This window comes from Condylostylus longicornis, unplaced genomic scaffold, assembly GCF_029603195.1.
Source record: "Condylostylus longicornis isolate FDR11 unplaced genomic scaffold, ASM2960319v2 ptg000031l, whole genome shotgun sequence".
In the NCBI taxonomy this organism is placed as follows: Eukaryota; Metazoa; Arthropoda; class Insecta; order Diptera; family Dolichopodidae; genus Condylostylus; species Condylostylus longicornis.
In genome coordinates, this window is record NW_026578000.1 from 7,686,423 (window position 1) to 7,712,741 (window position 26,319).

The 26,319-nt window shown below is 28.0% G+C and overlaps 2 protein-coding genes across 2 annotated transcripts; one reads left to right on the top strand and one right to left on the bottom strand.

Moving 5' to 3' along the window:
• Positions 1 to 263: 263 nt before the first annotated feature.
• LOC129608438 (uncharacterized) lies at positions 264 to 3,808 on the top strand. The gene is made up of 10 exons (XM_055519931.1): positions 264 to 418; positions 1,904 to 2,134; positions 2,231 to 2,370; positions 2,475 to 2,619; positions 2,684 to 2,817; positions 2,884 to 3,025; positions 3,091 to 3,224; positions 3,280 to 3,418; positions 3,489 to 3,622; positions 3,701 to 3,808. Exons 2-10 carry the CDS (start codon positions 1,985 to 1,987, stop codon positions 3,720 to 3,722), a joined length of 1,140 nt encoding a protein of 379 aa, XP_055375906.1. The 5' UTR covers positions 264 to 418; positions 1,904 to 1,984; the 3' UTR covers positions 3,723 to 3,808.
• A 1,184-nt stretch (positions 3,809 to 4,992) lies between these two features.
• On the bottom strand, positions 4,993 to 25,702 carry LOC129608203 (thioester-containing protein 1 allele R1). Its single transcript, XM_055519558.1, has 17 exons — positions 25,242 to 25,702; positions 10,700 to 10,877; positions 10,393 to 10,620; positions 9,389 to 10,162; positions 9,216 to 9,310; positions 9,048 to 9,159; positions 8,577 to 8,991; positions 8,276 to 8,504; positions 8,035 to 8,210; positions 7,847 to 7,981; positions 7,003 to 7,772; positions 6,754 to 6,931; positions 6,338 to 6,693; positions 6,077 to 6,252; positions 5,882 to 6,005; positions 5,656 to 5,809; positions 4,993 to 5,560 (listed from the first exon to the last, which is right to left on the bottom strand). Exons 1-17 carry the CDS (start codon positions 25,304 to 25,306, stop codon positions 5,325 to 5,327), a joined length of 4,401 nt encoding a protein of 1,466 aa, XP_055375533.1. The 5' UTR covers positions 25,307 to 25,702; the 3' UTR covers positions 4,993 to 5,324.
• Positions 25,703 to 26,319: the final 617 nt, after the last annotated feature.

The window sequence follows — 26,319 nt, forward strand, 5'->3', positions numbered from 1 at the left end:
AAAATATATAAAAGATTTATTATTAATAGATATAAATTTAAATTCGCAAGGGGAAATTACGAGTAAAAATTAAATTTTACTATTTTAAAATAAAAATTCGTTTATCGTTTTTGTAACTACTGGTAATTAAAAGAAATTTATAAAACAAACTGAAAAACAATTTTATAATGTGTGTAAAAATATTTAAAGTGCATGGGCGAAATTCAATGAAAACAATTTAATGTTATAAAAAAATTGTTTAATATGAAAAAGTGGGGCGAAAGGAGAGGATTTTAATAAAATTTAGAAGTATGTACATTCACACCGCAGAGAAAAGTAACAAAACAATAATTTTTTAATTTTGACCATTTGAGAATAGTTTATACCACAAGGAGAATAGAAAAACATTTCTTACGGGTTTAATTATTTATAATTGAAGGTATATTTCAAGTGCTAAATTATTTTTATGTAAATATTTATCGATCCTCCTATTTGGTTTATGGTACAAGAACATTTAAGTTTTAATATTCTAGTATGTTTTCATTTTACTTAAAAAATATTTTTTTTGTACTGAAATCTTTTAATTTAAACAATATGACAAGTTAGTCATGCATGCGCTATGATGTGATCTAATTTAAATATTAAATGGAGTGCTTCTAAATAAAACAATGAAATTCAGTGAAAACGAATATAAAATGTATAGATTTGAAAATACCTTATATTTTTCGGTTTTTTATAAACTATCCGCAATAAAATGTTCCATATAAAATGAATAAATTTTAATTGTGATAGTTTTTTATTATAAATTAAAATCACGGGTAATTTTGTCGTATTAAAAAATGTATAGTGTTTAATTATAATACAATTATATAAGTAAATATAAGTAAAAATTAGTAAATAAAACAAGTTTTTCCTATTAGAAATTTAGAACGTTTGCAATAGAATTAAATAAAATTGTTTTTTTTTTTGAAATTTTAGTTATTAATTTCCTCTGCCATGAATTATTTAACGTATTTAGTGTAGACATTTTTGCACTCTGATTTAAAGTTTAGAATTTTATAAAATTATTTGAAATTAATATTAAAATATAAATATAGTTGGTTATTTAAAATGTAAGTCATAATTAATTTTTTTTATCATTCTTCAGTTTATTTTCTTTTTTATTAATATATGTAATGAATTTTTGAATATTACGAACTCTTATAGCAATTTGGGGCTTTGAAATATTATTATGCGTTTTCTATATAGAACTCAGAAACTGGAAGCAAATTAAAACTGCAACTAAAACTAATTTTGCAATAAGGTTTAGTACTTTATAATAGAAGTTAATAACCTTTTAAAGCTACAATTGTAAATTGAAACGGAAGTTTTGAATGTGCCAATTAATGCTATAATGCTCTTTTAATGTAAAATTAATGTAAAATCAAAACTATATTTCAAATTCTATGCAGGAGTGGTTCGTTTTTCATGCATTTTATTAAACTTGGTTGTTGTTATTTTAAATTAATTGACAAATAATTGCTTATAAAGCATATCTATAAGGGTGAATGACTTTTATACAATTAATTTATTAGCTATAAAATTATTTAAAATAATATTTTTTCGTAAGTTAAAGTACTTAAGTGTTTTAAAAAATTTTTTGAAAATTTTTTGTGCCTACTGTGTATGCCCACCTTTTAATAAACACTCTTTGTTATCTGTTATCAACTATTGTCTTATTGAATGAAATATTTGAAATGATTTTGTTCAATTTTGTATATTGAATACTCATAATTCTTAAAAAAAAGCTAAAATAAATAAAAATTATCAATAATTAAAATTATTTTCTTTGGAAGGTTTTTTCTTTTTACAAGTGTCCACTTAAGAAGGGCACCCCTATCTTATGTTAATATAAATACTGATTCTCAACTTTTAAATTTTGCAGTACTTTTTCAAAGTTTCATCTGTACGGTTAACTTTATTTTTTGGCTATCTTTCTTGGAAATAATTGTAAAGAAAAAACATCATGAAAGTTTTCATATCTCTACTTGGTTTTTTAACTATTATTGCTATTGCACAGACAAATAATCTTGTTGGCCATAAAGTTTATCGTGTTCATTTTATTGAAAATATTCAATTAAGGGATTTACGTGATGCAATGATCACAAGGTTTGAGGTAAACAAAATTTTATTGGTTAAAAATTTTAATTAAAATCGAATAAATTGATTTAAAATTTTAAAACATGTAAATTTACTAATTTAATTTTTTTAGAAAGTATTATGGTTATATGTAGATCCGAATGAAACTTGGGCTGAAATAGTTGTTTCACCAAAAGATGAAAAACCATTTTTTGATTTATTAAGAGAATTATCTATTCAATGGGAATTTTTATATGAAATACAGAATGATGAGTCAGTAAAATATTTGAAATTCATATTTGTAGAAATATTTTTAAAATAAGAAATTTAAAAGCAATTTTATAAGTTATAAATTAAAAACAAAATTTTGTTTATAGAACTTTGAAAAATTATATGCCAAGGGCTGTTATTGAAAATCAACGTAAAAGCTATCGGGGTTATAAGGTATACAAGGTGACATTTGATAACGAAGAACAATTCGAAATATTGCGTAAGATGCAATTTGAATCAGGAGCCGGTGATGTAATTAGATTTAATTTTTTTTTGAAATATTAAATGTATTACTAAAAAAATTTTCTTTAATTAGTTCACATTCTGGCATCTTTCTCATTTTGATAAATTTGCTGATATTATGCTAGCCCCAACGAAAGCTGCCGACTTTCTAAATTTTTTAACTAAATATAATTTTAAATATGAATGCATTGTTGAAGATGTTGAAGGGTAAATCAAATATTTTCTTTTAAAATCTATACACCATATACAATAAATATAAATTTTGAATTACAGCACAATACCTAAAACCGCCAGAAATTTAAATGAAAAACCTAAAAGTTATAAGGGTTATAAAATTTATGAGGTTCAATTTACAACTGATGAACAATTTAAAATTTTAAACCAAATGCTATTGGAATCAGGTGAAACATCGGATGTAAGTTAAAAATATAAAGATTTTCAGTACGGTAATTTTTAAAATAACTTTTGTGTTTTTAACAGTACAATGTTTTGCATTTATCACGTTCTCGTAAAATTGCTGATATAATGGTTGGACCTAGTAAAATATCAAATTTATTTAATGTACTAGATCAAGAAAATTTAAGTTATAAATGTGTTTGTGAAGATGTTGAAGAGTAAATTTTTTAAAAATAAAATTTAAAATTTAAAATTATTAGTTAATAATTTTAGATTAATAAATGAATCTAAAGGTAAGCCAACTAATGATCGAAGTTTTTACAAGGGATATAAAGTTTACCGGGTAAATTTCAATTCTGATGAGCAATTTGAAACTTTACGTAAAATGCAAATAGAGTCAGGTTCTGGAAATGTAAGATAATTTACTTATATTTTTTTTTTGAGTATTTATAGTAATTGAATGGTAATCACCTTGATTTCAGTATTCATTTTGGCAATTACGTCAGAAAAGTAAATTAGCTGATATAATGGTGTCACCTGAGAATGCCACTAACTTGCTTTCAATATTGGAAAAAAATAACATGTCGTATGAAGTCATAATAGATGATGTTGAAGAGTAAGACATTATTGATTATGAATAACATAGTTGCTTTTATTAATTGTTTCAAAATTATTTATTTTATTTTCTTTTTAGGTATATTAAAACTCATAATTAGCTTTTTAAGTATACACAACACAGCGTTCCATTTAAAAATGTATACATAGATATATGAATTTTTTTGAAATAAAATGTAAGAATAAAAATGTTTGTAATTATTTTTCTCAAATAAATTTGTTTTGTCATTAGCACATTAGTTTGAAATTCTTATTTAAATGAGGAAAGAATTAAATGAATACACATGGTTTTTTGACATAACATGCGTGAAATTAAAATCTTACATTTGATTGCTGTTCAAAATTTTAAAATTTAAATACGAATTAAAGTGCATATTCATGTTTTAATATTAATATTCAGTTGAACTTGGTAGAAAGAGATTCTCTACTAGTGAAACTATATTCCGAATTCAAGTGAATTTTCTAACAATTCATGTGGGATTCGTTTGCGTTTTATATAAGTGAAACTATAAATGATTATGTAGATAGTTATTTTCTTTTTAATTTACATTTCATTACTTGTGTTCACAAGGGATTTTACAAAATCTCGAACCCTTTCAGTTTTTCTTGACTTGGTTCAACAAGATGTAATAGTACAAGTAAAAATTATTCGAATTCAAAAGAAGCGGGTATTTTATGGATCTCAAATCTAGTAGCTTTCATCATAGATTTTTATTTTTTTAGACGAATTTAATTAAAAACTAAACAACTTAGCAAATGACACTAAATTTAAAAAAAACTTAGATAAAAAAATATCAAATAATAAAGAAAAAACATTTATTCGAGTAACTGAAAAAAAAATTTGGAATTATTTTTCATCATTTTAAACAAATAAAACGGTATTTTCATTTCCCTTTTTAACTAATTTTTTTTTTAATTTTGTTTTTGTGTTTTTATGTATAAAAATTATGTTGTTATTTACAAAAATATTGTTATTTAGTTAAATAACTTGGGTTTATTAATAATTATTATTAAAACTTAGTATTATTTTAACTTGGTATTATTAATAATTATTTTTTAAAATTAAAAAAAAAAATTTATTTAATTGAATATTTTTTAAAATAATGGTTTGAAAACAAATTTTTTTAAAACATATTTAAAATTTTAAAAACTTAAATATATATTTAAAATAAACATAATTGAATTTAACATTCTCAATAAATTAAATTTATAAATTATTAAAATTCTATCTGTTTAAATATTTTATATTTTCTGAATTTCAAATAAACTCTCAATAAAATTTCTTAATTTTCAATTCATAAATTAGTAACATTATAAAAATTATATTACATTAAATAATAAATTTTTTTAAATAACATATTAAAGCTCTTTTTTATTTCATGTACTTTTATTTTAATTTTATCAATAAAATTTGTATGGAATTTATTTTTAAGGGAAAAAAATTACATAATTGAGAAAAATAATAATTTTAATTAGTAAGTTATTTAAAAATTTTAAGTATTCGATTTTTAAAAATTTTCTTTTACAACAAAATCATATTGTACACTCTATTAAAAATTTAATTTTGCGTTTACATAACCTAGTAAACTTATTTTTTAACTTAACAATCAAACAAAATACTTTTTTTTATTCAGATGGCATTATAATTTTAAACTGTAAAAATTATGTTACTATAAATTAACATATGTACATGTATGTAATAATTAAGTAATTATTCTTGCTATAAATAATGCTATTAAAATTGTTGTAGAAAACGTCGTTGAAAATATTGATTGTGCCCCACCGCCCGTTTTAGCCTTAATTAGTTTTTCATCGAAATCAACAAGTACTCTGGATTGCCGCTGTTCTTGTGGTCCACATGATTTTCCACAACTTGAACCTTCACAAATATCACATAGTGTTGATTTCGGTGCCCTATAAAACATTCTGGCTTTTCGTGCTAAAAATACATTTAATATGTAGCATTGCAATAAAATTTTAAATGTATGCATATGAAAAAAATTTTTGTATATTCGAAAATTAATAAAAACTTACCACTATCATAAACGTCATATATAATGACAGGTACTGGTCGATGTTTTGTTACTTTATATGTTTTGTAAGCATCAAGAGTTGGGCAAATTTCTCTACGACCTAAATAGTCGAAATATATTACAACAACCGTATTTCGCATTCGAGTTTCGACTTTCTATAAGAAAAAAAATAAAATTTTAATTTAATATGTAAATTTTTTAATGAATGTTTGAAATTTAACAATGACCTTTATTCTTTCGTTCGCTTCTAATGATGGTAGTGTATCCAAATCGACTGTAAAACCACTTGGTAAATTTACTTCCATTATTGCCATATTTGATCTATTATTTTCACCGGGAACTGACACAAAACTAAAAATTATGAAGCAAAAAAATTTTCCAATTTTAGAAAATAATTTTTCATAAAAATAGATTTTTTATACCTTGCACAAATGGACAAATGTAAATAATTTGCATGTGAAATTCGATTAACTTGTGGATCTAATGAAAAACGAGGCCATGCGCCAGTAATATTGGTGTTATACTTGTATGAAACTTGGGCCAGTGCCAAACCGCTACCAGATGCTTTAACCGTTACATTTTTAATATTATTTGGCAGCTATAAATAAATAAGACGCATGATATATTGTATATATGTATGTTATATCTTATATGTGCATGAAATATATTTTGTTGAAACTAACCTGAGTTGTTTGAAGTACAAGAGCATTACCATTGTTAACACTAATTCTAGTTTCTGATCCATCATTCGGTTCAAATGTTACTTGAACGTTTGGTTGAATATCTGGTACTCTTTCCGAAAATTTAATTAATGCTTGTAACCCAACAACTGTATCCTGGGATGATACAAATGATCCCATTTTAGTTCTTTGATCAACTAACCATTTTAAAACTGGAATTGCATTTGATATATAGTTATTTTCTAAGAGCGCCAAAGCAGCATAAGCAGTTATTTCATTATTAATTGAACGAGTACTATTGTACCAAGGACTTTTCTTTTCAGAGACTGGATATGGTTTAGACCACCATTTTTTGTCACCTAAAATGCATTTGTATATATATTTAGGATATTCAATTCAATTTTTCTTTTTTATTTCACCTTCATAAGTTGCCAAAGAATCAAGACGTTGAACTACCAAATTTTTAGTATTATGATTTGCAACTGATAGAGCATATGCTGAAATTGCGAGCGGATATACATCATTTGTGGTTGATAAACTTTTGACTAAATAATTTATAGCATTGCTAATTACATTTCTATGTTCTGGAATGTTATTCTAAAATTAAAGAACGAAAAGCAATTACTTAAATAAGCTAATGAAATTGTGTTAGTTTAATATGTACTCACTGAATTTTCCAAAAATGCTAATAAAGTAAATGCTGTTAAACTAATTCCATCATCTTCGAAACGTATTGTTACATCACCTAGCTCTGGAAAACGACCATCTGGTGCTTGAATTTTTGCTAAATATTGTAAAGCTCTACTAACAATTGTATGATCTATTTCAATATAACTTTCAGCTTGTTTAAATGCTCGTGCAACATATGCCGTCAACCAAGTACTTCCGACTTTATCAGTTGCACTTCCGAATTCACTAAATGATCCATCTGAATGCCTATAAAAAAGTTGCCTCTGGTAACCAAGTTCCAAATACTTTATTGCTTTCATTTCAATTTCTGGTCTTCCATAGTTTGCTTTTTGTAAATAATGTAGTACCATTAAATTGGGCATAAATTTTGCCATATTTTGTTCACCGCTACCATCTGGTTTGTCTAAAAGTTTCTCTGGGCTTTTTATTGCAGATGCTAAAAGATCGCCAACGACAGAAACTTCAATATATGAAGAATCAGGTATAGCATTTTTAGGAATTCCTATAGTTATATTTTCTTTGATTGGTTTTCCAGAACGTAAATCCAAAAGGATTCCTCGAGTCACCATTATTGGGGTTCCTTCAGGTTCAACCATCAAAATTTTCTCGATTGTATCACCGGAAAGCGGGGTATTAGCTGTAGCTTTAATCATAACAGGTCCAATTCTTTTGGTTTGTATCATAAATGAAACAGATTGAGCAGAGTTCGCTGGGATTCTTAGAGATTGACGACTGTATAACTCAACAGCTGAAATTATTATTAAGTTTTGTTCAGAAAAAACCATTTTGAGTAATTTTGTTTGTAAAATTGGTTGTATTTACTTGATGTATTTGGTTCTAATTCATTACTAATTTGAACTATATCAAATTCACGTGCAACATTATATAGAGTTACTTCAGTTTCGATTTCCTTGTTTTGATTATTAAAAACAACAAAAGGAATTGAAATAATTTCACCTACAATATTCATTTTAAACCCAATTATTTATTGATATATTGATATAGGTTACCTTTTTTTATTGAATAAGGTAATTCCGTAGTTATATAAAAAGATCTGAAATATTCTATAGATCTGGTATTTTTTGGGATACCCAAACCAGTAATGGGATCAACTGAAAACGCCGTAACCATCCAAGAATTCATGGAATTGGGAAGCTTTTGTTGAACTGTTACACGTCCATCATTTCTATAGAAAAACACGGAAGGCAATTTTTCAATAGAATTCGTAATTGAAAATTTTTGAATAATTACCCTGATGAAATATTCATAAATAACCATGTATCCATTACATCACCCATAACATGTACTCTGGGACGATTCCAAAATGGTTTTGGAATTCTACTGAAAGCATATGGACCTGCTAAAGGTGGTTTGGTGTTCACATCAAAGGTATGAGCTGGACCGATATCAGTTTTTTTTGTAAGTTTTTCGTCACTTTCAACAACATTTAATGTGGTGGGTGGAGCTTTTGTGGAATCAGCTAGAAATAATTAACAGACGAATGTGTGAGTGAATATTTTTATAACTTCTGAATAAAATTATAAAATCTTACATTTGATTGCAAAATAGTCGGAATTTGTTAGTATTATTAAACCTGAATCATGACCAGGGCTGCCCCGATTAGTCATTTCAGTATCTGCATCATATTTACTTAGCTCATCATTTATCATATCCTTAGTAATATCATTTTCACAACATCTTATATCGACAGCACTTTGATCAACAGCCGTTAACATAATGTATGAGTAGGGTTTTGTAGTAATTGTTATATCTACTTCTTGCCCTGGAGACGATTTTTCAGGTGCTTCAATATGAACGAAATTCCACAAATCGTCACCAAAATCGATCACTTGTTCATCAAAAATCAATTCTCCTGTGCTATCTACATAAGAAACAATTAGATTTGCTTTCGGAACCATTGCAAAAGTTGCCAAGAATTTAAAGCTATGATAATTTGAATTATCAACCTAATAAAAATATTTAAAGTTAAATGTAGTAATCATATTTTATAGGTTAAAAATACATTAATAGTTCTTGAAGTTATAATGTCGCCACGTCCAACAATTTGATACATGAAATACTTCATTAGCTCATTTGATCTAACAACAATGTTGACTTCTTGATTAACAGTTGGTCTAAAATATCAAAAATTTTCATAGTCATTTCTTTTTTGTAATTTCAAAAATCTTACTTTTCGTTTAAAATTTCTGCTTGTATAAAGTTTTCACTACGGCTTTGTTTTCTTTCTATTGTGCCAACTTCTGACGTAACATCTAAGTATTTAACCTATTGAAAAATTAATTTTCTTAATACATTCTAAATTTTTTATTTACTTAATCAAAGTAATGTATTCATAATATTTACAATGATAGCTTGTTGATCAGCTGTTTCAGTATCTGGAATTACAAATTGTAGTGTAGCCATTCCAAAATTATTTAATTTAACTTCAGTTTTATTCTTAAGTTCTTCGCTGCTAGGACTATCTGTATAATATGCTGATACAAGATTGGCTGGATCTTGAATAGGTGTTCCATCTTGTTGTGAAACTTTAATTAAAATATCGAATGGAACATTTGGTACATAATATTTTGGTATTCGAACAGCTTCAATACTATACCGGTCACGATATAATGAAACTACAGTGGATGTATTTTGTTTTCTACCGGTATATTGTTCTTCTACAGTAGCTTCTAATAATATATCACGTCTGTAATCTTCTTTAAAATTTAATTCATCTTTAATATCAAATTCTATATATGCTTTTCCATCTAATGGCACAACTTTTCGTGTTATTAAACCAAGTATAAATGGTTGCAATGATTGATAAAATTTAGGATAAATTGCTACAGTTACTTCACCTTTAATTGATTTTCCAAAATGTTCTTTAGCGCGTATTATTGCTGTAATTTTGCCATCTTTATAAAACGTGTGCTTAGCTGTTTCAATTGAAATTTTATATTTCGGTACAATATATTCATCAACTTCGAATGTTTTGACATGGGTTTCTTTCATAACTATTACATTAATTGTCCATTCACCTAAAGCAGGAAAATCTCCAGTTAATTGAATCTCATCTTTATATATGGAATTTGTTAAACGAATATCGTTCCATGTTCTAATTAAATTTCCTTGGGAATCCTTAAAAATAATTAAAATATTTGTTGATATAGTAAATACACAAAAACACACAAAATAAAGAACACCATTTTGTTACTTCTTTTTAGTGTTTAGTAGTTATTATTTGAAATTTCCAACTATACTTTATTCTTTTAAAGATATTAAAAGAACTATACTTTATTAATAGATTTGATATTTGAAGGAAAATATTGCGAATAAAGTAACAAAAAGGTATTTGCAAAAGTTCTTACTCTCATTTCAGCAGTAACTTCTCCATAATTTTTAGCTGGTCTTAAATTTTCATCTAGTATTAATATTCTAAATCTAATAATATCACCCGGTTTATAAATAGCTTTATCAGTTTGTACTAAAACTGATAATTGTTTAGAATCATATAGTAGATTGGTTTCATTGGTGAATGTTAAACCAGAAATACCCTCAGCTGTAAGCTTATAATTGTCTTCTTTTATGTCTGGTAACTTTTTAAATAAAATTAAAAAAAAACAAGAAAATTACAAATTCAAATTAAAAAAACTTATTTCAAAAAAATTTACTTACATCGAATTGTACTAATTCTGAGAAAAACGGACGTACTTCTACAGTCTTAAAATTTGAATAATTTGGACTTATAATACCCAATTTTATTGTTGCTGGTTCTCCATTACGATACACATTAACTGCTACATGATATTCGGAATTTGGTCTAATTGTACTTGGTGCTAATATTGAATAAAGTCTAAAATTAAAATTTATAAGATTAGAATTGTTTTATTATGTCTAGAATAGGCGGACTAAGGTTGTTATTCTAATGTTAAAACGTTACACATAGCAGCTCTTTCAGAAGATTTAAAAAGATGCAGCTTACAAATTATTATTAGCTTTGACTAGCTAGTCTACTAGTATACTTGAAATTTGTCATCTCACAATAAATTTTCACAAGTCTACCAACTTCCTACAATGAAAATGGCATCAATTTTCGCTAAAGAGTTTGAATTTGAATAAATAATGAGTTCATTTCTCAAAACCTTATGTTGGATTCACTTTCCATTATTTTTTAAAATTACCTATGTAGTTTATTTTGAAAAGAGCAATTGAATAAATAAATATGTAAATAAAAACAATATAAAACCTCATATTTTTGTAACAAAATTACAAACTTAATTACATATTTATTTATGTCGGGCTGTTAGATCAGTTAATTATGAGCACAATTGTTATGGGAAAAATTTATGGCACTCAAAAACGAAACGAAAAATTCAATCGCTTTACTGATTTTGAAAATCAAAAATTAGACGCGCAGTTGTTTTTTTTGTATTTTTTTTAATTCCGCTTTTTTTTTTTAATTATTGTTTTGGCAGGTGAGAATTGGAGCGTCAAGCTGATCAACAAATAATTACATATGTGGAATAAATTATGGATTTAACTTAATGGAAATTTCTATGGATTTAAATTGCACATATAATTTCGTGTTTTCAAATAACATGGACCGTATTTCGTTCACTGTATTTAAGCAAAGTAAGAGTACTCGAATATTTAGGACTTTTAATTTTTATTTAGCTTTTAGTTATTAATGATTGAGTTCATTTTATTAGGATCACTCTAGAATAGAGCTGCTATGTAAAAGTCAAAATATATTATAATGTCATTGTGATGCTTTTTCACATCTTAATGAATCTTTGCTTCAATTCAATTAAAACTAGACGAAATTTTTACTGTTATACAATATTGACTTAGTTTTTAAATATACGTGGATAAATAACATATTAGACACTATAATGGCTTATTAATTTTCTGTTTGGTTTCTTGTGTTTGTATTTTTGACTCTTTATGCATGACTGCCGCTCAAACAAAGCTTCAAGTTTATTACATTTTATTTCTTAAACATTTCAACCACTTCATGGCCGTTATAATAGATCTACTGAGCAAGTTATTCATACTTAACTAAAAACTAACTAAATATCGCGTCAGTTTAATGTTTCTATATATAAAGGAATAAACAGGCACGCGTTGGGTGCGTGCGGAGGAAAAATTTCCACCTACCTTCGTAGCAATCACAGTTCGATTACTTAGGAACTTAGGTTCGGGAATTACTTAGGAAACTATCAACGAGCACTTCAGGCCAACCAAAAGAGCCAAAACTCATTGGAAAGTCTGAAGTCGCTCCGAAAACGGAGGAGGCGGAAGGACCGTAGACCAGCGCGCCGGATACAAGCGTCCCGGGTTAACCAAAAGGGCCCAAGCCCATTGGGAAGCCCGGTACTGCTTCGGTATTTGCTGTTGGAGGGGCTAGTGTGGCACCTAGGACGGCAAAAGAGGCTATGGCAGGGCGGGCGCCCACCAAGATGCGTAAACAGGCGGCAATGGGAAGCAAGGCTTATGTAAGGACCAAAATAGACAAGAGCCGGAGGAAATGATATGGCTGTAAGGTGCATCCAAATAAATCTACAGCATGCTAGGGCATCTACTGATGTTCTAGCTCATAGATTTATGAAGGATCATCTCGATATCGCCCTTATCCAAGAGCCTTACATAGTGAAGGATCAGGTTAAGGGCCTAACAGGTGAGCTATTGTATGATAATACAATTGGGGACAGGCCTAGGGCTTGCATTTTGTTTAGTAATCCAGATTACTGTTCTAAGGATCGGGTAGCTGTGTTGGTGAAGGTGAAATCTTCTGGGGCTTGGACAGAGTTCATTGTGTGCTCATCCTACCTCTCGGGAGACTGTGCCCACCCAGACGAACAACTGAAAAGATCTGATGGACTTTTGTGGAAGGAGAAACTTCCAACTAATAATAGTTAGTGATGCCAATGCCCACCACACCGTCTGGGGAAGCAGTAATATAAACAAAAGAGGTGAGTGCCTACTTGAATTTATATATAGAAATAAATTAATGGTTATGAATGAGGGCAATAGGCCGACTTTCATAAATGCAATTAGGGAAGAGGTCCTTGACATCATCCTTTACATTGAGTTTATCAGCAGTAGGGTTAGTGGATGGCATGTCTCAAATGAGACATCCATGTCCGACCATAGGCAGATTAGGTTTGATATCATGGTCTCCGAGGGCCTGACAGAAGAAATGTATCGGGTACCCCAATCCACAGATTCGAGTCAATTCGAAACACTCCTCATGGATTGTATTGGATCCATTCCTGCTTCTATCAGAACGGTGATTGATATCGAACTTGCAGCGAGGCTCTGACGGCGGCTATTACTAGTGCCTACCATGGGAGCTGCCGCGCTAAGCCGAGGCGGAGCAATAGGAAGTGCCCGTGGTGGAATGAAGAGCTTTCAAGGCTTAGATCAAAGACCAGAAAGCTATTCAATAACGCCAAGGCGTCGGGTTCGTGGGAAGAGTATAAAAACTCACTCACGAAATACAACAAAGAAATTAGGAAAGCGAAGAGAATTTCGTGGAGGGCGTTCTGCAGGGGCATTGATGAACTGTCCAGCAGTGCGCTTCTTCACAGGGTGCTTTCCAAAAAGTATGCTAGCGGGTTGGGCCTAATAGAACGGCCTGATGGCTCCATGACTGAGAACGGAAAGCAGATGTTGGAGCTTATGGCGTCAACGCACTTTCCTGACTCGAAGATTCTTCGGAATCACTCAAATGCGGTCATTGAACCGAGGGCATCCTGGCCCAGAAGGGATGACTGGCAACGATCCCGTCTAGCTTTCACGATGGGCAGGATTAGATGGGCTGTTTTCTCTTTCAGGCCCTTCAAATCTCCAGTTGATGACGGGATATATCCCGCATTTTTGCAGAGGCATGGAGGGTGCCTAAAGTGACGTATATTCCGAACGCGGGTAAGCGACCAAGCAACCACCCAAGGTCTTTCCGTCCAATCAGCCTTACTTCTTTTCTATTGAAAGCAATGGAAAAAGTGATTGATAGATTTATACGGGATGATGAACTGGGAAGCAATCCTTTGCATGAATCTCAGTACGCCTATCAGTCGGAAAGGTCTACTGTACTCGCTCTGCAGAGTCTGGTGGGGGTTCTTGTAAACTCACTGGAAGTGCGAGAGGTGGCAGTTGGCTGCTTCCTTGATATAGAGGGAGCTTTTGACAACACCCCATATCATGTCATCTGTGAGTCGTTGCACAAACGAGGGATTGATGCGACGACTAGCAGATGGGTTAATCGGATGCTACAGGACAGGATTATTAAGTCCACCATAGCTGACAATATACTCTTCATCTATGCTGCAAAAGGGTGTCCGCAGGGCGGGGTTCTTTCGCCCCTCCTGTGGTCCATTGTAGTTGATGATCTAATCGCTGCTCTCAGGGGCTCCGGGGCACGTGTCTGGGGATACGCTGACGATGTGGCCTTCGTCGTACGGGGCAAATTTGAGAGCACTATTTCTGGTCTTCTACAGCAAAATTTAAGTGTTGTGGAGAGGTGGTGCGAAGGCGTTGAGTTAAATATAAATCCTAGCAAGAGCACTTTGGTTGCCTTCACCAGACGCAGAAGGACAGATTAACGAGCCCAATTCTGTTTGGTGAACGTATTAGTTACTCTAGGAGGTGAAGTATCTGGAGGTAACCCTGGATGATCGTCTCTCCTGTAATACCCATATAGATAGAGTTATCGAGAGGGCTACGGCGGCCTTGTGGACGTGTAGGAGCTTCATCGGGGGGACCTGGGGAATCAGTCCCAGGATAGCACCGTGGCTATATACGGCCCTTGCTAGGCCCATCGCCACCTATGCGTCAATTGTATGGTGCCGTAAGTCTCAGCAGGCGGGTGTGCGGGCCCAGCTGGAAAAGCTACAGAGGCTGGCCTGCCTGGGAGTGACCGGGGCAATGCGGACGGCACCTACCGCTGTATTGGAGGTGATGATCGGCTTGCCGCCACTGCACTTCCATATATTAAAGGAAGCTCAGCTAGTGACTTACCGACTTCTCTCTGGCGAGGACGGGGCAGAGCTAAAGTTGGCCCACAGGACTCACAGAGACTTCATTGAGAGCGACCCGATTCTAACCGAATTAAAAATGTCAAGTAGAAATATTATGTAATTTTTAAAGTAGTCGCCAAAGACTATTACATTTTACTTTTATATTGAACTAATTAAGAGTAAAATAATTATATTCTCCGTTATATAATTTTGCTGCATGTAGAAAACAAAACTTTAATAAAGAATTATTCCTTGCCGAATGAATACTTAAACTAGAAATAATATAAATTAAGTTCTTTGTTTAATGTTTTTTAAACAAAATCAAATGTTTATTTTATATACTCGTTTTATGAGTCATAACAATAATAAAATTAGCAGAAATAAATACTTTGAATAATTTTACATATGAAACATAACGTATTAGATGTTCTCGTATGTGTGTATTTGACGATGTATATTGTGTTATTTTAAAGGCGGAATTATTTTGTCATGACTGAGATTCTTAGTTACTGGGCTGATATGCGAATGTCATAGAAATAAAATTAAATTGGCAAAAAAAAATTAATTCTTTTATTCTAAGTATTATAAAAAACCAAGTGCAAAATTATCTTTATATCTTTATAAACTTTTTTAGTTTTGTATGTGTTTTTATTTTTGCAAGAACTTATAACTGGTAAACTACATATAGTTTTCATGTAAAAAAAAAAATATTGAAACTGTAACTGGTTTTTTATTTATAAATATCTTAAATGTTATTATTATAAAAAAGGTATTTTGTGATTAAATTGAACTTTTATTAAAAATTAAAAAGACAAATAAATAAGTTTTATTTACAGTTTTTTTTTGCTTTATATTCTTGTCAACAAATTAATATAAAATTTTAAAAAGTATGGTAACACTTTTCGTAAGGCAAACAAAATCCTGTTACTTTTGTATTTCTGCAGTTAAATAATGAATGCACCTCCCACTAGACGGCAGTGAAAAGATTTTAGAATTTTAGAAAGAAGTCGGGCGGTTTTAAAATGTAATGTGTTACACATGCGTCTTCTTTTATTACTATTTCCTCTTTTCGTTTTAGCGCTACTATCTCTGCAAGATAAAACTTACAAATTTCGTTGTTCAGTTAACATAGCTGTAAGAACGATTTTTCTTCTATATACAAATTAATTGTTATACAGACCGTGACTAAGAATACATTTATTATTTTTTTCACCTATTTTAAAGTGATTGTAGTGCATTTAATATTGCACAGTGAAGAGAAAAAATTGGTATTTTAATTTTTCTTGAAATTCCAAATTTTTAGTGGTCATGAAAGATTTATGGCAAATAAAAAACAAAGACCCTTTCCTGCCACGTTTTAGTTGCTTTAAAATGACTGAAGTTAAGCTATATACACGTTAAGTAACCCACGAGGATTAAAAACGACATTCTCATGATCAAAGGTATATGAAAATAAAAGAAAACTTTGAAGAAAGAGAATTTAACCCGAATAAATTTTTTATTGGGACTTATACTTTGGCGTATATCCGATATAGAGCAACGAAATGTGTATAAAGCCATAAACTCCTATAATATAAAGATGCCTGTGATAAAGCACACCTTTTCTACATTAATTTGTTGAAATTGAAGGTAAGTATTGAATGTTACAGTCACTGTGTTGTAGTTGATCTTTTCTCTCTTTATATTCTTTTTCTCTTTTCAAATAATTCTGCGCCAATAGTTATTGCCTTAAACGTTTTTCTTAAATATAAATTTTCTATTGTGATTTTATTTTGACTGTTTTGAAAAAATTTATTAATCTATTTTCTCTTTCTTTAATATTTTTTACCTTTGAACCATGGGAGGTATAATGGTTATTTTCTTCATTATTATTACTATTATTATTGGTACTTGAGATAATTTACATGACTGTAATGTTCTAGATTTTTTTTTTTTTTTATAAAAAGACCAAGATTTCGATCTTAAATTACACTTTAGGAAATATTAAGAAGGAAAACAATAGAGAAAATAGAATGTATAAGAAAAATGTAAAATACTTTTAAAGTACTTTAAAAGTATTTGCAATGACAAAAATTCAACGTAAGTATTTTGTCTGTCAGTTCCGTGTTATTATGAACAGACAATACACTACTGATCGCAGTAGACAAATGTGGTCATATAGGGTATTATTGGAAAGGTCTCAGTGAGATTGATAACTCTGTTCCGTTAGGCTTTTGGAAATCAGTTCTGTGAGGCTTACAATGTTCAATCTAGAAATCTGTTCTCTAGATAACTAAAATCTAGAATAAATCTAGTTGTGTAACTAAAATCTAGAATAAATAAATAAACTAAGAAAAAATTTGCTACATATCTTATTCAGTTCAGTGAATTCAAGTCTAAAGTGCCATACTGAGAATTCATAAACGCAATACTTCAACACAATAACGTGACGGAATATAAGTATGCAACATTTTTTTTGAGACAATTCTATAAAAGTAAAAGAGTTTACATTATTTAACTATGCCACTAATAACAATTTCACTCTTTGCTTAAAAATTAAAAATGTCTGTGAGCAAAATGGATTCGCAAGAAAACCAGCGTAAAATTTTCATTTTATACAAAATAATCAAAATAAAAAAGAAATGAGCAAAAAAAATAGTAACATAGAGAAAGGCTGTTAATATTATTTTTCCTGTTGTACTCGTAATAACTTTCAGCATTAAATTTATTCTATTGCTGTCATTGCTATCATTTTGTTTGTAGTGTATGTTACTATTACATTTTGGATATGTGCAGAGAAAAGGTTTTAAATGTTTGTATATTTTCCTTTAAAGAATTGATTTTCTCTCATTTTCTGTTTTTTATTATTAATATAATTTATACTTATTATATGTTTTAGAGATTTTACCTTTTTTACAATACTAATAATATGAGATATCAAAAGTTGTATGTGGGTTGCTTATGATCAGACTTGGTAATTTAATGTTGAACACCATATTTTACTTTTAAAAAGGTTTTCTGATATGAATTTTAATATTGACACGTACATATGTACAGTGAAATATAGAAATATTTGAGTACTAGAATTATGTTGTTTTCACCATAATGAGTGCACGAGTCTTGTACACTCATATTTTCTGGTATAGTGTTCCCTTTTAAACAAAAAAAAAAGCTGTTTTGATGTAAGTTTATCATTTCATATGCAATTTAAAATTGAAATTAAAGCAAAATGGTGATATTTTATTTCATTTCCTGATATTTTTTCAAGGTAATAATTTTTTATTTTTATTGTTATATATTTTTGTTTTGCATTTTTAGCATTCATAATAAGTAAAGTTGAAAGTTTTGTCTTTACAATTTTCGAATTGATTATAAAGCTTGTTTTGAAAGGATATTGTGTTATTGATGCTGTAAGTTTGAATTCGATTGATTGACACGATAATCGCAATTTTGATCGTATGAGTCGAACACAGAGGAGTTTTGAATGGGTCATATGAGCATATAAATGTGTCATATGTGGAACTTTAACAGGAAATTACATAAAATAATTTTAAATTAATTAAAATGTAGTTCAATATCAGTAGTGATAGTCTAGTTATAAATCTGAATCTGATGAAAACTTGTTAATATTGTCAGATTGAATTTTAATAAGATTGAAATTTAATAAATTTGATTAACAATAATCAAAAGAACACGCAAGGCATTTATTAAGAATTTCTTATTCTAGTATTTTTATACATCTGAAATTTGTTATTGAATTCTTCAATAATTTTTCTTAATAATTTGATTCACGTAATATGAAATGATTTTAATAAAAAAAAATAATAATGAATCATCTCAAATTATTATAAATTCTTTGTTATTTCATAATTATTAAGTACATTATGTATATCAACAACACTCAGAAATCTTTACACCCACTTTAAGTCAAAAACAAAACAAAAAAACTCAAGCTTTCGTTATAATATCAGATCCGATTTAATAAATTAATTTATGAATTTATTATAACAGATAGTAATTATAGTTATATTTTTTATAAAATAAATTATATTAAGGGAACATATATATGAATGCGGCTATACATTTGCATATAATTATTTGCTAAAATTATGAACGTTTTACTTTCATACGTAACATAACCTCAACCTTGAATTAAAATTCAAAGCTTAAAAAATAAAACTTAAATGTTATTTTACAAAATTAATTTTTATTATGGCATTATCGCGATAGTATAACATTCATTGCACACACCGACATACACATGAGTATACACATGTATTTTTAGTAAAAATAAAAATTTCATAAATTTGTAAAATTTTGTATTTAATCATTGCATTAAAATCATTATTATGATTATCGTCACATTATAATTATTATTATTATGATAATAATTGTTGTCGTCCTTATCACAGAAGCAATTTAATTTAAATTTAATTATTTCTTTTGTTTTCTTTTCCATATTAGATTGGTATATTACCATCCTATTATCTAATGATCAGGTGTCAAAAACAATTATCTGTAGTAGGCTATAAGTAATATGCATTTTCTGTAGTCAAGAATAATATAGACAGAGAAAAAAAATTTAATTGAAATTTAAAAGAAAAATTGGTTTCATGGTGCCCGAATAACAATTTATTTATTTGGGCACCGTAACTTAGTTTCAATGTATATAGTTAATAATTTTAGAAACTTTATGTAGTTATGCAAAGTTTTGTTTATTTCGTGGACATTTTTGAAAATTCGACAGTAAAATTGTTAGAAGAACTGTTTACTTAAAAATTAACTTCTGGTACAAAGAGTTGGTTTCTTATAGTAAATGTCACCTAGCGGTGTTTCTGCATATTAGCTACAACTACAATTACTGTCAAAAAATTATCTACGATTTATCTAATAATGAAATTACTTTTTTTAATTTAATTAATCAATCTTTGATAAAATACTGCAAATTCCTCTTAATAAGTTAAAACTTTTAAACACCGAATAAATACATCGCTATGTATGTAAAATTTAATTCCGACTTTTTAAATTATTCATAATATTGGTATTTTTATTAATTTTTTGGAGTGACACCAACGCATTGCCCATGACGTGAACGATTTTATTTAGTTGTTTTTGTTTATTTTTTGTCTTTGCTTATCGTAATACTTGAGTTACGTCTTTTCTTCAATATTTTATAAAGTAGTTATTTCCAAAAACAGAAAAGCTCAGCAATAATTATTTTTTTCTGCTTAAAATTTTAATATTTTTAAGTATATACAGCAGAATAATTGAATTCCAACTTGAATATTTTGTACAGAAATGAATGTTTATTATTTTGCATATTTTTATCCAATTATATATATATAAGGTTAGCTGCATGTATTAATGCGTGTAAGGACTTAGATTAGAGTTCTGCCTAAGAGTGAACTTAGGCAGGAAATATAAAAATCTCACAAAATGTGCTCTTAGATATAAGGGAAGCGTTACCAGTGCTCAAATCAGCTAAGATCATATTCTAGTTAGTTTGGAGGTGTGTGCTCGCACTGGTGGTGGAGGTATCAACAAGGCACAGTGGGCTCAAAGGCAACGAGACTTAGGAGTTGGCATGGAGATCTGAGATTCTCTTCGTTCGACCCGCCCCCTTCTATTGACTGTCAATATCTATCATTACGATAATGGACAGTAACAGTACGCATTTGATTTCTGTTTTAGCTAAGAAAGTCAAATTCCTTTTTATATAGATTCTGCAAGAGCGATGACGAGACGAACATACATATTCTGTGTGAATGTCCTACTCCGCCTGTCAGAAGACGCAGCTGGTATTGAGCGGAACTCAGTGTTGGGGAACCAACATTAAAAAACAAAGATAACAGAGGAACAATAAAGGCTTCATGCGCGACCTTCAAAATACTACAAACCGTGGACGTGCAATGGAATCTAAGAGAGGCAAACTTTTACAAAAAAAAAAAAATAGGAATTCCCCTATAATTTTATGAAAACTATGGAAAAAATAATCTTAAACAAAAGATTTAAGCTAGAAACTTTATTTAATTTACAAAAATATATCAAAAATCGTTGAATGCAATAAAACAAATTTGTGTTTTTAGCATGTTTCGTTATTGAATTTTTGATTGTTCTGTACATGAAATTACATTATAGCAGTATAATAGGGTAAGTGGTGTGGGAACGGAATATATTTCGCGCTTATTCAAGCACTTTACAAATATGTCGTAATAACGAACATACGTTGTATTAACTATATCTGTGGAATTAATTGATTAATTTAATATGGAATTCAAAATATCACGTATTTGGTTAAAGTATCCTATAGAAATAATATGTAATATTATCAACTCTCAATATAAAATGTTGTAAATAAGTTACGATAGATTTTATTGAACAAACATTTAAACTTTCTTTAAGCAATGGGCAAATTTGAAAAACTTTTTTTTTATGGAAAATTTCAATAGTACAACCAATATAATTAATTTCCCAAATAAAAATTTTATGTGTATGCATTAAGTTTAAATAAAATTTTAAACATATACAGAGTGTTCAATTTAAATTCGAAAATTAAATTTGAATTTAAATATATACAATGAAAATAAGAGAAATTTTTAATACATAATGCGACCGGAAAGTATTGTGGAAGTTATAAGAATTTCATAGCCAAAATTTTAATTATAATTAATTACTTCAACTGTTACATGCTAATAATATAATAAAAATGACGAGTCCCGTCGGTTGAAAGTGCGAATTTAAAAAAGAATTATTTTTATATTTAAAGTAATTTACTTGATTATTTACATATATTTTGTTGTCTTAACAAATTGTCATAAATGATTGGCTGTACTTTGAGTGTTACCCATTCCCTTACATTTTTGCTATCAAAAATCTAAATACAAAAATTTCATAACAACTTTCGATTTTAAACATAAAACAAATTAAGTAAGTTTATAATAATAATATAATAAAAGATTTAATCTAACCATCTTAAAAAATATCTTGCATATGGAAAAATGTGTGTATTCATACATTTACAAAACGTAAGGTACAATGTAACTTTCCAATTCCCAATTGTTTAATTGTTTTACTTTTCCCATGTCTTCTTGCCACTTCACTAAATAAAAGTTAAGATACGTATAATAAAAAAAAAATTACAGAAAAAATTTCACCAATCATCAATCGATCATTTTTCTTTAGAGTAAACTTAAATTTAATTATGTGATTTTCATTGAAAAAAGAACAAAACACTAAAAAAAACTATTTTTTCTTTGTTTATTTAAAATTTATGATTTTCCTCAATTAATCGGTGATAATTACTATTTGATTATCAATAATCAATATTAACCATTACCTCACATTTTTTTCTCATTTCCACTTGCAACATAACACACTTTTTTCGTTTACATAACTGTTTTGCCTGCCGTATTATCTGCTATAGTTACAAAACTTTCTGTCACGTCACAAAATGAGCAACTTTGAATGTTAATTGAAAATTGAATGAAAATTCTCAATACTACATTGATTGCAAAACTTTTATTATGAACTGTTTTTTATGGAAAATTATTGAACTGTTTCACTTTTCTTTATTGCTTTACTTCATATCCATATTTTTCATATTTGTAATTTATAAATCTAGTCAGTGATTTAGGCAATATGGATTTTTTAATAATAATTTTAATTTCTTACTTTTTTAATCATACTATTAACTATACATATATACATATATATACTTATACATATATATATGGAAATATTTAATAGTCCATATAAAAAAAAATTCCCACGAATAAATGGGGTGTATATGATTTTGTTTTGATCTTTTGCATATTAATTCATATTAGCAATAGCTCTAACAAAATAGTGTTACCACATAAATGTATTATTTTTTATAGAAAAATTCTTATTCGTTTCGTAAAATTTTCATTTTGTTTCAAATTTTAAAATTTGTATAATGTATAATTCGGTTTTTAGCTTGCTTTCATTCACAAAAACAATTTCCAAAATTTTGACATAGTAAACGTCAAAAACTTAAAATTGTTTTGGGTCGTATTTCTAGATGAACAAATTGAACCAGCATAAAAATTTAAATATCTTCATCTCCTCGAAGTGGGTAGCACAAATCTGTTCTGCTAAGTGCTGAACACCAGAGATTTTGCAATATTGTAAAATAAAGTATTAATATAAAAGTAATTATTCATATATGTAAGTAAATCCATAACATTCGATATCGAATACTAACAAAAATAAATAAATACATATCAATAAATAATTTTTAATATTTAATATAAGGAAAAAATTATGGCAGGCTGATCAGTGCCTAGTTAATTATAAATAGCTTGTGAAACTGAAGCTTAAACCTTTTATTGCTCCCAGAGAAAAGAGAAAAAAATATGACATTGTAGCTCTATAAATAATTTCTTCATATTTTATTATTATTATGTTACAGTAGATAGCAATAGAAACATGTGTGTGTTGATTTGTTGGTGAGATCTCTTTTTTTTCACATAACTTAGCTGTGTACTTTTTCACATAAACGTTGAATTTGCAATATTGAAATTAAGACATGAAAAATGTAAGTCAAATATACTCTTTCAAATTTAAACAAAAAGTTTCATATTTGCTTTATATTTTTTTATATATTTATTTTTTTAAAGTTTTATTTAAGTTTTTTTACCATGCCTATCAAGCATGGTAAGCAATCGTTTCCAGTTAATAAATGAGTTCACTTCAAAAGTAATACATAAATTTTTCATTCAACCTTAAACAAAATCTAATTTTGAAAATATGTTGCTAAAATCTAATTTAAACGCAGAAAATAGATAGAAGAAGAAAGAGAGGAATATAGAGAGAGAGGTAAAACACACAAAGAAAAGTGAATTTGCCGCTCTTAACTCGTTAGAAACAAGAAGATTTTAATGTATGTATGTATGTATGTAGATGCGAATAAATGATATTTTCCATTCCTTTCATTTCTTTTTTTTTATGCATAAAATTGGAAAGAGATGAAAAATGCTTTTTGCTTGAAAAGTTAAATAATAAATAACAAAAAATAATTTGTAAAAGCAGAGCAAACAGAAAGGTATTGTATAAGATAATAAAACCATATTGTCCAACAGTTGCTACAGTTTTACTGGTTTTCGACTAAGCTATAAAAAAAAAGAAGCATTGCCGTTTGAAATGCGTAATTGTTACCTGGTTATTGCAACATGATGCTTGTTTTATTGAATTTTTTTTCTCTTTTTTTCAGGTTATGGTGGTTGCCCAAATTTTAAAAACTAATTTTTTTTTTCTACATAATATTTTGCTTTACAAAATCAGTGCTACACAGTTATTTGTGTCCAAAATGAAATTAATATTTAGTTAAAATATGAGTTTTTAATATGAGTACATGGATGTTTACAAATATTTTAGCGTAATTTATTGGAATAAAATTAAATTTTATTGATCTAAATACAAGTATAAAGGAAAAATTTTATTGTTTTAATAAATATTTTCTTAACTTCTTCCATAACAGTTTAAGTTAATAGTTTTTAATAGAATTAGATAAAGCTTATAGTATCGAAGATGGAGAAATCGAGAAGCAGATACAATAGAGGAGAAGGAATAAGGAAGATTTGGTTTTAATAAAATAAAACATTTATTTTATAGGTAAATTGTGTAATACTGTTAAAATATAAGACAAATCGATTTTGCCGTGCAGGAGAAACAATTCTCTGAAAATTGACCAAAAACCGGGTTGTGTAATGGTTAATTTAAGTTTGATTTTATTTGACATCCTTACTTTTGTTTTTATTTTTTTTAGAATAGGAAATACAAAAAATATAAACTTTAAAAGATTTTGAAACCAATTTTTTTTTGTATAAGTATGTATGTGCACAAAAATTCGCATTTTTTCAATCATTTGTAATTCTAAATTCAATATTTTTATTCTAATTTTTATACTAATTATAAACGAGAAAATGAAATTGAATGTGTAAAAAGTTTTCCCATTTTACTGTATTCTATCAAAATTTGCCACAACAAAAACTTATAAGAAAAAAAACTTGCACAATAAAACAGAAAAACTAACTTTGAAATCATAAGCACAAATATAGATAAACAAATGCCATATATATGTTTGTTTATATGTGCATTTACATATCATTTCCATATATGTATATATATTTTTTTTAAATTTGCAATCTTTATTAAATTTATTTCAAATTTTCACATGAATTACAAAAAAATTTACTAACCCTTGACAATAACACTGGTGAAAAATTTGTAAAATTAAACTAGAAAATATTAGGCTCTTTGTCATTTTGAACAATTATAATTTTTATATACTAAATTTACATATATTTATTTATACATAAGTATGTACACACATGTATAATTTATTTTTTAACACAATTTATTTCTTTATTTTCATTTAGAAAAAATTTTTTGTTTTGTAATTTCTAAAATTATTTAACACTTTTTTTTTGTAATATTTCAAAATAGTTCTTGTTTTTCAAATTAATTTAAGATTAAAAACGCGTGAAGGTTAAAATGCGAAATGTTTTAAACAGGTGAAGTAGGTGGGGTGAAAAAACAAAAAAATAAAATAATTTTATGTGGGTTTAAAGAAATTTTTTTTTTTTTTTTTGTTCAGATTTTTTGTTAACTTTTGATCAAGTTTTAAATTTTTGTAGCTTTAATCCATTCACAACCGATATGAATAACTGTTTGAGAAAGACTAACTGAATTGATGTCAGGTAAGAAAAAAAGGCAAGGTGAGAATATACGGATAGAGTAAAGTTTAAAAGTTTTCTAGTGAATCGTGTGTGTGTGTATATATTAAAACAAAAAATAAAAAAAAATGAGGAAAGCTTAAAAATCAGAGTTTTTTTGTTAATTTTTTTTGTTATTGTTTTATAAATTAATTTTTCTTTTTTGTATGCATTCAAAAAAAAAATGTTTGTAGGCACAAATATGTATGTATGTGAGTATGTATGAAATTTTAACAAAAACAGAGAGCTGAATTTAAAGTGGTATGATAAAAGAGTTAATGAGAACCGAGAGAAGAATAAAATAAACAATTTACAAGTAATAAATGAAAATAGATAAATAATTTATATAGTGTGTGCTTTAAAAACATCCATACATACTGCACAATTGTAACATAATTTATGCATACAGTAAAAAAAATATAACGGTAAACAGAATTGGTGATAGTAATAATAAATATCATGTAGAAATAGTTTCGAAGGGCTTATACATTGTTAATTTTCTTGTCAAGAACTTATAAAGAAAACTGTCCATCTCACATTGTTTTAAAAAAAAAATTTAAAT